Source organism: Triplophysa rosa, linkage group LG15, assembly GCF_024868665.1.
Source record: "Triplophysa rosa linkage group LG15, Trosa_1v2, whole genome shotgun sequence".
Lineage (NCBI taxonomy): Eukaryota > Metazoa > Chordata > Actinopteri > Cypriniformes > Nemacheilidae > Triplophysa > Triplophysa rosa.
The window spans coordinates 20,217,775-20,231,565 of NC_079904.1; the positions used below are offsets into that span (position 1 = coordinate 20,217,775).

Consider the following 13,791-nt stretch of genomic DNA (forward strand, 5'->3'; position numbering starts at 1 on the left):
TCAAAGTTAAAAAACGGTGCTATTTTCTTAAAATAAGCATTTAGTATCTATCCATTTCTCAAAGATCCCTAAACGATTCCTCCGAAGCTGTTCAAATGTTCCGCTTCTCTAAGCTCCTCCCTACCGCGAGTCCAGTGTGCTCCGATTGGCCAACTGGCCCAATCAGTTGTGATTGGTCTTTCTTCATACACTGCGTGTCAGAAACGAAACGCCCATTACCACAGTTCTTATCTCAGGAACGTTTCAGAGATTGGCGTACGTGATCATGGGACGCCGTCACTACGTCGCGTACCGGTCCTAAGATCGCCCCACTGGGCACTGGCTCAAAGGTGCCTCTCATGGGCAGACATCTGCAGAGCTGGCGGGTTGGGCTACGCCCAACACCTTTGCTAGGTTTCTACAGCCTCGCGTTAAACCGGTATCCAGCTCGAGTCTTGCCAGGGGCATCAGGGTAAAGACCGGGCGGCCGGGTAGGGCTACGCCTGCGAAAGCACCGTTCCCCCCCCTAGGTGGGTCAGCGTGCTATTTTTTGCCCCTCCTTCTTCCCCCATTGGCTGAGGAACAGGCATTCCATCCATCACTAAGCAAGCAACCTCCTGCTGCGGGCGGGCTGGGTCAGAGCTAGCAATATGCACGTGTACTTACACACATAAGACATTGACACGCACACATTATGAGACGCGCAGACCACACGGATTTAATGTTTGCTGTGGTTTCAATGTGAGAGACCACCTATTAAATTCAATGTTTTTATTTAAATATATTCATTATTCTAAATATAGTAACATATTATCATTACCTATACTGGGAACAATAAAACACAATAGAATAGTTCAGAACTTTTACTATTTATTGTACCAGACCACAACTGGTCAACAAATAAGTTATAAATTTTGCTTCTAAAGACCATGTACCAACTTCACAACTGCTATGACATACTGTACTGCTTATTTATTTGTAGTATTTTACCCAAAAGTAAACAAGTTTAATAACAATAAGTGCTCTTAATGTTTTTGACTGCTTTCACAGTATTATAGCGGAAATGTTAGTTCATGCATGACATTGCATTTTAGGAGAACAGGAATATTTAATTACTCGCAGGTTATGGTTTGACAGCGGAGCCGTGAGAACAGTTTCACTTTCGCTTTGGAAATAGTTATAGTTTTGTGTGTACACGCAGCAGGCATCCCTCCCTGCTTCAGTGCCTCATTCCCAATCCATTTTTTAAAAAGTGATCTGTGCTTTGCTTCACAATTGCGGTGACATTATATGGCAGAAAGTAGAACGAACGCCCACAGGCATGTAGCGTAATATGTTTTAGCTGAGCAGTATTGGAGGTATACGTTTTCAGCACGCGTTTCAGTGTGGATAGGGCAGAATTTGGAAACGTGAATTTGCTAGTTGTGTCGAAGACCGTTTTAATACGTAAAAGCTCAGTTTTCAAAGGGAAACGTATGGGACAAAGGTCCTCAGCGACTAATTTTTGCGTTGGCATGTGACCTATGTGAGGTGCTTCATTTAGATTGAAATACTTGCAACTGACGTCGGAGCTTTCTTTCTTCCTGGGGCATAAGTTGCACGTTACATATCCAGATTCCCTGTCTTTCCGCATAAAGAGGATAAAGTAGTTGCTATATATTTTTCGTTCGGCGAAAGCTTACATTTTTAAAAATGAAATTAAATTAAATTCTCCAACCCTACAGTGTCATCATAGATGGCTAAATGGGTCCGTACAGCATTATCCAAGCCAAAGCTATTGGTACGAGCAGCACGTCAGAATTTACAGAAGCTTAAAAATGAAACGTCGAAGCAGAACCAGAGTTTAGTCAGTAACTCGTCAGGTGGGAACAGCCAAGCTCCCCCACCTCCAGCTGAACCCCCCAAAAGTGCCCCTCCACCTCCACCTCCCAAAGAAGAGCCCCCTCCACCTCCACCACCCGAGGAAACAAAGGTATTATTTTTATCTACTCTTTAGTGTATTTACTTAAAGGGAAAGTTTACCCAAATAAACATTCTGTCATTATGTATTCCCACTGATATATAGGTCAGTTTTTGGAAACCTGTATATGATTCTTTCTTCAATGGAACACAAAATGTCTGCATATATTTGGTGGTTATGTGTCCATACAGTGGATGTCAGTGGGTGCTAGGGCTGCACGATTCTTGCTAAAATGTAAATCATATTTTTTCTCCATGGGAATTGAGATCACGATTAACTTCCATGATTCTCGTGCACTCAAGTAAAATAACACAGGACATTAAATAAAAGTAATTCCTTAAAAAAAAAAACGCAGATTAAAATCAAGAACATAAAATGTAATCCTCAATGTCCATTTAAGCATCGGAGTGTTAAAATGGGTTTCATGACTGTTGGTATGTTAAAGGAGCCGTATGTAACATTGAATCATTGAGCTTGGTATTGCAGTCCAAATTCAAAATATTCGCGAGGGTTTTTCCCCACCCCTCCTCAGATTTGATGCTCACGGTAGGGTTGCATTTTATCGATCCTGTGTAGTAGGGATGCAACAATACAGTTCACCCATGGTTCAATACGAACCTCAATTTTCACCCACGGTTTTCGGTTCGGTTCAGTTCTGATGGCTTCGGCACATTAAAGTGTTTTTTCATTGTTTTATGCTTACTGTGTGTGACAGGAACAGTAAAAACTTAAGAATAAAAACAACTAGGGCTGCAACGACATGCGTGAAATGCGTCGACGCGTCGTATTATTTACGTTTATCTGCTGTAATAGCTTTCCCGGGCGTGTGTAAGTTAATCAGCAGAACAAGAGAAAGTATAATACACCCGACAAACAGCGATCGAGAGCCTCGGACGCAGTAAGTTAGTGAATGGACGGAGGAATTCCCCCTAACGTTACCCCCGGAATGCGTTCATCACAGCATGGACACGCAATCACAAACGGACGGAGAGGGGAACGTAGATGTAGACTTTCATAATAAATTACTTTATTTTAACACTACGCTTTACATTAATGATTTACATTAACGCTATTGTACTTGTTTAAGTTAGTGTATGTGAACCTTTGCAGATTGTGACCCTGCTTAAATTACTCTTAAGCTTCAAAAAGGACTAACTATCATGAAACCACCAATGCACTTTTTAAGTCATTCGATAGCTTTATGCGAGGAATAAACCAATGTAGCATAATTAAGAAACTCTGACCTCCGCTGTGCTGTCTGTCTGATTTCCAGTCAGCATGCGTGTGTACGGTGACGGTCAGGACGCTACTCTTTCCAAGATGTTCCAATGTCTTCATTATGACAAGATGATAGTCTATGGTTTTGTTTAAAATGTATTTTGCTAGAGACTGTGAGTTAACGTTACTCGCTGAGTGTAGCTTAGCTTATTAGAAGCACTGGAAGCACTGAATATTTTGCGTCTTCATACGAAATAACTCTTTTTAAAGGCGCAGTTCTTGAAAATCAGCGGCCACTTCCCACCTGACGAGTTACTGACTAAACTCTGGTTCTGCTTCGACGTTTCATTTTTAAGCTTCTGTAAATTCTGACGGTGCTGCTCGTACCAATAGTCCTGCTGCTCCTGTACAAAATACAACATGTAAATATTACCTTTCACACAGATTTTTTTCTGGTGTATTAAATGACACGCGATGGCATTACAGTAGCTAATGCAAGTATGGCATCATTTATTAGACATGCCACAGAAGCTTGCCTGTTGAGACATCGAAGAAAAGTCGGGCTTTGTATCCGCTTCCGACCCACTGGCATCGCTAACCTTTGGTTTTGGAGCTTGGTTCTGCGCTGCAGATGAAAATGACGACTCGGGGGGTGGAGGCTTCAGTTCCGACAGTGGAAGCTGAGGAAGGCCCGCAGAAGCTTTTATGGATAATGGATCTTGAAAATTGTTTGGGGGCGCTGAATGAACAGCGCCGCTTGCTTGCCAGTATGATGGAGGGCCGCTGCCAAATCCAGCACCGCTGCCGCCGGGGTGGTGCAGTACAGACTGAAGTTGCTTTTGATGGAGCTGCTGCAACTGCTGCATCTGTTGCAAATGTTGTTCGTGAAAACTAGAGAAATTAGATGACCCTGTAATAGATGGAGCTCCATATCCAGCATGTCCTCCTCCTGGAGGCTGAGCTGCTCTGAACTGATGCGGCCGCGGGCCGACGTGCGGGGGAGGCTGGTGTCCCCCTCCGTAACCGCCCCAAGAAGGATGCATTCTTGCTTCGAAACACTGCGGAGCAGACGAGGCCTAGCCGCCTGATCGCATGAGACCGGTTACTTATTGCTACAACTTTGCAAATATATATATATTATATATAGCGTTAATTGTAACTATCAAGCGAAAATGCCAAATATGTTTTTAACTTTACAAATATGCAAAACATAAAATACCGTTTTAGCACAGACTACGCGAGCACGACAGTCCTTCTGCTCCAGCCAGCATGAGCGTGACGTCAGTATTTGCGTGATGAGTCAGTATTCTTCTTCGTTGAAACTTGAAAGCTTTACGGCTCAACACTGCCACTTATCGTTGTGGATACGCAACTAGCGGCAAACAGTGACATTTGTGCATTGACGAATTGAGACCATTAAAACATTTTACACCATTTGCAACTCATTTAGAAAATTATAATATTTCAGGCCAATTTCAGTATGTTTTTCCCTTAGGAAAATTAGCCATCTTCACCAAAAGCTTCATTTGGATAAATACTGTAGGCTACCAAGCACAGGAAAGTATGATTTTGTAATAAACTGCTCTTCTAAGATTTTTCTGATTTGTCAGGTTAACCCCCAGTTTTAAATGACATGATGTATACAGCAATTTTCAGCTTCATTAAGCAGCATAATAAAGAGAGTGAAACATTCTGACATCAGACATGTCTCTTTTCAATGACCAACATTTAAGCATGATGCTTGAGTAAGGTGTAAGTAATGTTGCTCTTTTGACCTCTAAATACAAACATCTGCAAACTCAATAGCATAAAATGCGTTCTTGTCTGAACTGTGTCCTTGTGAACTTGTGAAAAGACATCAGTAGCTGCCCAAGTGGCCTACTGTCCAATTCTAGCCCTGCGTCCCAATTTGCATACTATCCGTCCTAAGCAGTATTCGAGTCACAGTATGTTTAAATGAGTATCCATTAGGTTACGGATGGTCAACTGTTTTTGGTGAAAATTCGAAGTGTAGATCAATGCACACTCAAAACGGCTGTCACTACCCACAACCTACCACGAGAGGGCAGACTTTAGTTGCACTCAGTGGCGAATATAGGATTTTATAAAAGCAGGGGCCACATTGGGGCCACAATTTACAGAAGGGGGCCAAGTATAGTTCTTTTTCATTTTTCAATTGCTGCTGGCACTACCAGATTTCCAAACAAAACACTGGAGTTAGAGAATGATGAAGGTTTATTAATGATAAAGAGAGATGAGTACAGGGGCCCATTTCAGAAAAGAGGTTTAGTAAAAACTCTGAGTATATTAATCCTAAAATGAGGGAAACTCTGGGTTTTCAGTTTCAGAGTGTGAGGTATGTCAAACCCAAGAAAGTAACTCAAGCCTGTTTCTAAAAGAGAGGTAACTTATACTCAGAGTCAGTAAAGTAGTAACTTACTCTGTGAACCTAACCTGGTCGGGAGCAGGTTTTCTTTGGCAAACCCAGAGTTTCTTTCGAAGTCCTCCCCGTTTTTAAAGCGCAAGTGGTGTACCTCATTCATTCATTCATTCATTCATTCATTCATTGCACAAATTTTGATCACACAGAGACCATCTCAGTGACTAAAATGTCATATGAGCTTTTATAGATATCCTGTATGTGAAGACGCTGCATTAATTCATAAGGATGCTCTTTGATTTCAGGAGAGGAATTTAGGACCCGAGTGGAATTTTGTCATTTCCCTGTGCATTTTTATTAAAACTGTACCCTTTTTGTGGCAGTGCCAGTGAAAATGTTGGCAGAGAAAGTAAAAATTTGAATCACTGCCCTACAGCTACAACAATACACTTGTTTATTAGCTAGTTTACCTTATTTGTTTAGCAGCTAGATTAAATATAGGATGCACATATTAGTTAACAGTTGCATAGTAAAATAGTTCAGGGACGGATAATAGTGTCTGACACTTAAAACCCTATACTATAGTATTTGGTCATACCAAAAGTGTAAGCCCAGCTAACACAGTTACGTTGTGAAGATGTACCTGGACCGGACCATATTCGTTGCCACGACGTACCATAATAACGTTCCAGCTACGTAAATTTGTGATTCCCATATTCGTCCTGACGACATAACATTGGACGTTGTTGGGACATGGTGATTACCTCCTGAAGAGACATAGCTGGAACGTACCATATTCGTCGCAGCGACATACCAAATAACGTTTCTGGGATGTGATGAGCACGTCCTAACGACCAAATAGTCACGTTGTTAAAATATTTTTATTTAATTTAATTTAAACAATTATCATCCCTCAAATGGATTATTAAATTAATTTGTGACTTAATCTGTGCGTTAAAGATTAAATGTTATGCATAATTGGAGTAATTCTCTATTCAAATATGTATAAAGCATAGTATAACGATTATAAAACTCAACACATCACAATCAGATATTTTATTTATACTGTAGCCTATAGCCTACATGGCATAAATAATCACAGACTTCAACACAATATAGAGGATTTAAAGCAGATATTTATTGACAGAGATGAATAAACATTATGTTTAGGCTTAACATTATATTCTTGTCTTATCACATAAGTTTAGCAGGCTGTCCGTTTTTAAAAACAACAATCAAAACTTCTTCAGTTACACACCCCTCACGGACGACTGCCGGCCACACAAACATAAACACATAAACAAAACTTAACATACAGTATGTCCGGGACCGGTCCTCTCTCGTCGGCAGTCCCGTCGATTCCTCCCTTTATGCTCCCAATCTCCTCCGTGGGCGATGCGGGACCGGCGCACGCACAGCTGATTTCCATTATCACTCACGCCACCAGCCCTGCCCCACGGCTCCCGTCCCGCCTTCCTCACCACATACCCCCATCGCCCCTTACAGGCCGGGGGTACCACTGAGACTGTACCTACTCCCCCCCGGGGAGCCAGTCTCGGCGTCCGCAGTGCCTGGGGGTATATACGGACGAGACGAGAAGCGGAGACGGGAGCACGAGGATCGACAAGGACGAGAGAGGGGAGGGAAAAAAATTTTTTGGTCGCTCGGTCCTCAACCCAGCCGAGAGGCTCTTCCTCGCGGTGCTACGTTGTGGTGCTGGATGTTCGGTGGATGGCCCGATCCTCCTCCGCCTCTTGGCGGCCGGCGATGACTTCTGGCTGAGGGCAGACGGCAACGACTTCCCCGTTTCCTGTTCCTCACCATCATGGCTGTTGGCAACAGGATTCCGGCTCATGGCCAACGGCGGCAACTCGTCCGCTCCCTCTATGGCCGTCCACTTGTGATCCGATCGACCAAAACGCATAACAGGTGTAGGCTACAGAGGCCCTGAGAGGACAGGGGCACTTCAGGGGCCAATAAGATTTCAACCCCTAGATTAGCCAGTGGTTGCACTACACAGAATTAATCAATTAAATGCATGATGCGTAAATTAAACTATACAGTAAGCATTACATGACAAAAATTAAGTGAGGAAATGTTTAAATGCAAAAAAGAGTTGTATTTTGATGTTCGAGTTTGTTAAGGATCACAGGCAAATATTGTCACTTCCGTCAAGCCTTAGTATGTCCTAGTGTGTGCATATTATTTTGCTATGCACTCAAAAGAACCTACACAAAAACAGTGCTAACTATAAGGGCATAGTACAGTATAAGTAGGCAAATTGGAAAGCAAGGAAAGTTCACATCTAGACAAGGGCCGTTTCTCAATATGCGACCTTATATTTGTATATAGTATACTTGTGAAACGGCATCAGTAGCAGCCTAAGTACTGTTTCAATTCAAATCCTGTCTCAATCACCTCCCCAGCTCCCGAGGTTGTAAATCAGTATATCTATACATGGTTCGGGCACTGGTAAGGACCCTGGCTCACTTCACATTGGGACACTGATAACTTATTTTCTGGTGACGTGACTGCTTAAGCGTGTTGTGATACTTTGTGATACACAGCTGGTAATTATCAGCAACAGGAAAAACAGACATCCCTAGACTTAATTTTTTAAGTTCCCAACAGATGCCTTGAAGATAGCGTACATCATCTCGCTTCTGACTGACCTCTGCAAAACCCGCTGCATCTTCTTAGCAATCTCCCCCCAGTTTCCCCTCACAACCCTCCAGACCCAGTACCCATGCAGGTTGACCAAACCCGGCACTCTCGTGAGGAACGAGCCCGCCGCATAGCTCAACGGCTGTGTCTATATTGTGGGGGAGCAGGACACATGATCGCCACCTGTCCTGTTCGTCTGGCCCGACCCACAGTGAGTACGATTCAGCCTCCTGCCACTCCATTTGATCTTTAGCTCATTGATGTCATGTCCCTGCGTTCTGCAAACCAGCGGCGTCTTGTACTGCCTTCCCATAAGGGCAGTAAATCGCTTTCCCGCTCATTCTCATTCACAACTCCTTCCTGGTGGAACATTTTTCCTAATTCGGTCCGGTCAACCACATCTCTCACAACATTCAAAAAACTACTTAGAACCCACATCTTCTGTGAATACTTCACAGACAAAAAAAAAAAAAACACTAACCCTCTCGCTTTCTCACAACAGGTAGTGGTCTAGCTTTGTTAAAACTAGTAACTTTGTATTGGCACCTATTGCATTATTGCTCCTGTATGACATATCACTTATTGCTCCTTATACTCTTTGTAAGTCGCTTTGGATAAAAGCGTCTGCTAAATGACTAAATGTAAATGTAAATGTACTATAATTGAGCTCACTGAAGCAGTTTTCATCTGAGTAGGCTCTCTCTCATCCAAAGGAAGTTTTTTTCTCTGCTGTGTGTGTTGGGGGTGGGACACATAACTGATTTTGATTGGTGTGTGTGTGTAAGTGGGGTGGGAGATAACTGCATAAATGATAATGATAGGTAATGTAAATTTGAATCTTTTGCCAACCAGAGGCAGAGTAGGGCAGGTTTTCACACACAAACACAGTCCCACAGTACACCTATGAATAGAGTCAGACAGCGATGGCAAGAGTAACAAGTTCAAATGTAGCTTTCGCAAACTGGAAATATAAGCACTACTTTTCCCTCGTTATGGTGAAAGACAAGGAATGTGTATGTAACGTGCAACTTATGCCCAGGAAGAAAGAAGCTCCACGTCAGTGGCAAGTATTTCTAATCTAATGAAGCACCTCACATGGTCACATGCCACCACAAAATTAGTCGCTGAGACCTTGTCCATACGTTTCCCTTTGAAAACTGAGTTTTCGTTTTAAAACGGTCTTCGACCACACTAGCATTTTCACACGTTTTCCAAATTCTGCCTATCCACACTGAAACGTGCTGAAAACGTATACCTCCATACTGCTCAGTAAAACATATTACGCTACAGCCTGTGGGCGTTCGTTTACTTTCTGCCATATAATGTCACCGCAATGTGAAGCAAAGCACAGATACTTTTTAAAAATGGATGGAATGAGGCACTGAAGCAGGGAGGGATGCTGCTGCGTGTAACACAAAACTATAACATTTCCAAAGCGAAAGTGAAACTGTTCTCACGCTCCGCTGTCAAACCATAACTGCGAGTAATTAAATATTCCGTCTCCTAAAATGCAATGTCATGCATGAACTAACATTCCGCTATAATACTGGAAAGCAGTCAAAACATTAAGAGCACTTATTGTTATTAAACTGTTTACTTTTGTAAAATACTACAAAAAATAAGCAGTACAGTATGTCTAGCAGTTGTGAAGTTGGTACATGTCTTTAGAAGCAAAATTTATAGACTTATTTGTTGACCAGTTGTGGTCTGTACAATAAATAGTAAAAGTTCTGAACTATTCTATTGTGTTTTATTGTTCCAGTATAGTAATGATAATATTTACTATATTTAGAATAATAATATATTTAAATAAAACATTGAATTTAATAGGTGTCTCTCACATTGAACCACAGCAACATTAAATCCGTGTGTCTGCGCGTCCATATGTGTGCGTGTCAATGTCTATGTGTGTAAGTACACGTGCATATTGCTGCTCTGCCCAGCCCGCCCGCAGCAGGAGGTGCTTGCTTAGTGATGGATGGAATGCCTGTTCTTCAGCCAATGGGGGAAGAAGGGGGGCAAAAAATAGCACGCTGACCCACCTAGGAGGGGGGAAGGTGCTTTCGCAGGCGTACGCCCTACCGGCCGCCGGTCTTACCTGATGCCCTGCAAGACTCGAGCTGATACCGGTTTTACGCGGAGGCTGTAGAACCTAGCAAAGGTGTTGGGCGTAGCCCAACCCGCAGCTCTGCAGATGTCTGCCAGAGAGGCACCTTGAGCCAGTGCCCAGTGGGGCGATCTTAGGACCGGTACGCCGTAGTGACGGCGTCCATGATCCAGTACGCCAATCTCTGTTTGAGACAACCCTCCCCTTCTGCTGATCTCCAAAACAGACAAAGAGCTGCTCAGAGCTCCTGAGGCTCTGTGTGCGGTCCAAGTAGAGGCGCAATGCGCGTACTGGACACAACACGGATGGGGTTGGCTCTTCCTCCCCGGTGGGGAGCGCCTGTAAGTTCACCACCTGGTGTCTAGGGGGAGTGGTGGGAATTTTGGGCACGTAGCCGGGCCGGGGTCTCAGGATAGCGTAAGAATCACCGGGCCCGAGTTCTAGGCAATCTGTGGACACGGAGAATGCTTGCAGGTCCCCTACCCTCTTGAGCGCCATCAGGAGAGCCGTCTTCATCATGAGGTGAGAAAGAGCGGCATCTCCAAGGGGCTCGAAGGGGGGCCTGTTGAGGTCCCCCCGGACCGCATCAAGGTCGCGAGAGGGTAAGGAGCACAGATGAGGCGGTAGCCTTCTCGCGCCCCTTAGGAACCAAATGATCAGGTTGTGCTTTCCTAGAGATTTACCAGCAATTGGGTTGTGATGAGCGGCAATGGCAGCTACATACACGTTGAGTGTGGAAGGGGAGAGATTACTCTCGAGTCTCTGGAAGGACAGCACGTTCCCGATCGAGCAACTCCGCGGGTCTTCTCTTCGAGAAGAGCACCAGGATGAGAAGAGGCACCACTTATAGGCGTATAGCCGCCTAATGGCCAGGGCCCTAGCCTGAGTGATGGTCTTAACCACCGCAGGGGGTAGGCCACTCAGGATGTCTTCGTCCCGTCCAGGGGCCAGACATGGAGGTTCCAGAGGTCTGGCCTGGGATGCCATAACGTGCCCTTCCCCTGGGAAAGCAGGTCCTTCATCAGGGGAATCGGCCAGGGGGAGCTTTCGTCAAGATCATTAGCTCCGAGAACCAAGTCCGGTTGGGCCAGTATGGCGCAACTAGTAGCACTTGATGCTCCTCTTCCTTGACCTTGCACCGGATCTGTGCAATGAGGCTCACTGGGGATGGCTGCTATTATAATAGGTTTATTATAATTTCTGATAGAATAGTTATTTGCTCGGATTCAGCATCTGTATTATCCAAATCCTATACAAGCAGCAGGAATGAATTATATTTCCAAAAACCTAAAGCACTCGGACAAGCAAAAGTGCGTACATCTGCTCAGACCCTGACGTGGCGCTAAGCACTTTTCCACATCAAAGAGCGTTTTTATTAATATGAATGTTGCCGTGGATTTTTGCGTACACACACTTTACGATCAAATCTGTGCGCACGCATGTTTTATAAATGAGGCCCCTGGTCTGTTGGCACAGCCATGTCTTTAGGTGTAGATTGATGATCACAGACGTCCAATCACAAGTGACTTCCAGAAAAGGGGAAGTAACCAATGACATTTGAGGTTACAGTTACAACAGCAAGTCCAGCCCCGCGCCAAAAATAAAAAGTGTTCGCGTGCGCAAAAGCAGCAGGTGAAGGAGAGAAGTGAAGGCAAGAAAAATGGTTTTGCACATCCTATGTGAGACGTCTTCGCACGTGAGGGCTTGTACTGTGCGAACAAAACATGTAATGTGCGCACGAGGGCTTCAAATGAGCTCGGTTCTTTTTGGCATTAAAGTGCCGTCATATAGGAAATTAAATTACGGATGAGTTGGCAAAAAATAAATATAATTGATGTTAGGGTACCTTTAGGTAAGGGTGAAATCAAGTCTGTTATGAAGAAAAATATTAAAAAAAGAATGGCAAGAGAGCTGGGATAAAGAGATGAAGGGCAGACATTTGTATAAAATAAAAAAAGCAGGTAGTAACTAAACGTACATGGGGAGAAATAGTAAGGAGACTTTGACATACTGGGCTGAATTCAACATTGGCATTAGTGGGAAGTCGAGAGAATGATTTTGGAAGTGAAAGAATCAGTAGAGCATGTGTTAGTTAATAGATTCTATGCACGGTCACTTCCATGTTTACGCTCAGGGTGCAAAAACACATCCGCTGCCCCACCAGAAGCCATTCATCTTTACCTAGAGCCATGAAAAAGACAGAGGAGAAGACAAATATTTGTAATCGTTGCTTATAAAGTTCGCTGGATTACAATAAAGGATGTTCGTTGGCATTGTGAGACTGTCAGCTGACCTACTTTATAGTAAAATGGAGAAGCACTTTAAACTATACATTTTAAAATTCATGGACAGCTTGCTGACTGTAAAAAAAATTCCCCATTTAGTTTTCTCAACATCATTTTTAAGTTGACACAACTTTCAGTATCTAAATTTGTTCACTCAACTTAAAATCTTAAGTTTTACTGTTTTAACTAGTTTGTAAGGGTGGGTTGCACCAACAAGGATTAGGCTTAAATCTAGATTAAATCAAGGTTTATTTAATAATTCTGTTGCACCAAACTGTAAACAACTGTTTAAAAATAATCAGTTTTACATTTAAGCTATTGTTTGATCCAGGTTTTAATTTTACAGTAAATCAAGATTAACTTTAATTCTGTTGCCCCATTATTTTAAACTGATTAACTTTAAACTTGCTACTGAGGAGGTTTAAATAATTAATAAAACACCTCAGCCCGAGTCAGGGCACGGTGGTTTGATAGGGTGGTTGGCTGTGAAACATCAAGCTCAAGATACCCTGCTTTCTTATCTTATTCCATCCTGGAAACACAATTTGTACCGCGCATGCACGAAACTGCGTCTACTTCCGGTCGAAACAATTTACGGCAGTTTAAAAAAAAAGTTGTTTGACACTACCATACCGGAAATAGTTCCCTTTCTGTTGGTCTCTCGACGTTGTGTCGAGCCGACAGATGGGGTTCGCTCTTGAGAACCTATCAACTTCTGACTAGTTTAGAAAAGGCCAATGAAATTGGCGAATGAAATTTGCATGCCGGGCTCCTCCCCGGATGTCCGGGTATAAGAGGGAAGCCGGCGTGCTCATTCATTCACCTTTGGTCTGAGGAGCCTAAAGCATCCTCCCCCGACCGCTGTGGTGGGCGGCCAGTGTTGTGGCATGAAGGACACAACGTCTTGTTCCCTCCATCAGGGAACTGAGGTTACATCCATAACCAAGACGTTCCCTTTCTGTCGGTCTCTCGACGTTGTGTCGAACCGACAGAATGGGGTTCCTATGGAAAACGCCACAGCACTGAGCCGCGTCACAATCTCTGCGGAGCGACGTTGACTGGCCTGGGCGAGTCAGACGAAGAAGCTAACGCGAAATTATGACCCTCCAGTGGAGAGGAAGGGGGACCCAGAGCTTTCCACACAAAGTTGGGAAGCCCCCTAACACCGGCCGTCACGGGCGGAGGCCTAATTCTCTAA

The 13,791-nt window shown here is 43.7% G+C and overlaps 1 protein-coding gene across 1 annotated transcript; it reads right to left on the reverse strand.

Moving 5' to 3' along the window:
* Positions 1-476: 476 nt before the first annotated feature.
* On the reverse strand, positions 477-4,469 carry LOC130565460 (YLP motif-containing protein 1-like). Its single transcript, XM_057352190.1, has 3 exons — positions 3,694-4,469; positions 3,455-3,561; positions 477-621 (listed from the first exon to the last, which is right to left on the reverse strand). Exons 1-3 carry the CDS (start codon positions 4,198-4,200, stop codon positions 477-479), a joined length of 759 nt encoding a protein of 252 aa, XP_057208173.1. The 5' UTR covers positions 4,201-4,469.
* Between the last annotated feature and the right edge of the window lie 9,322 nt (positions 4,470-13,791).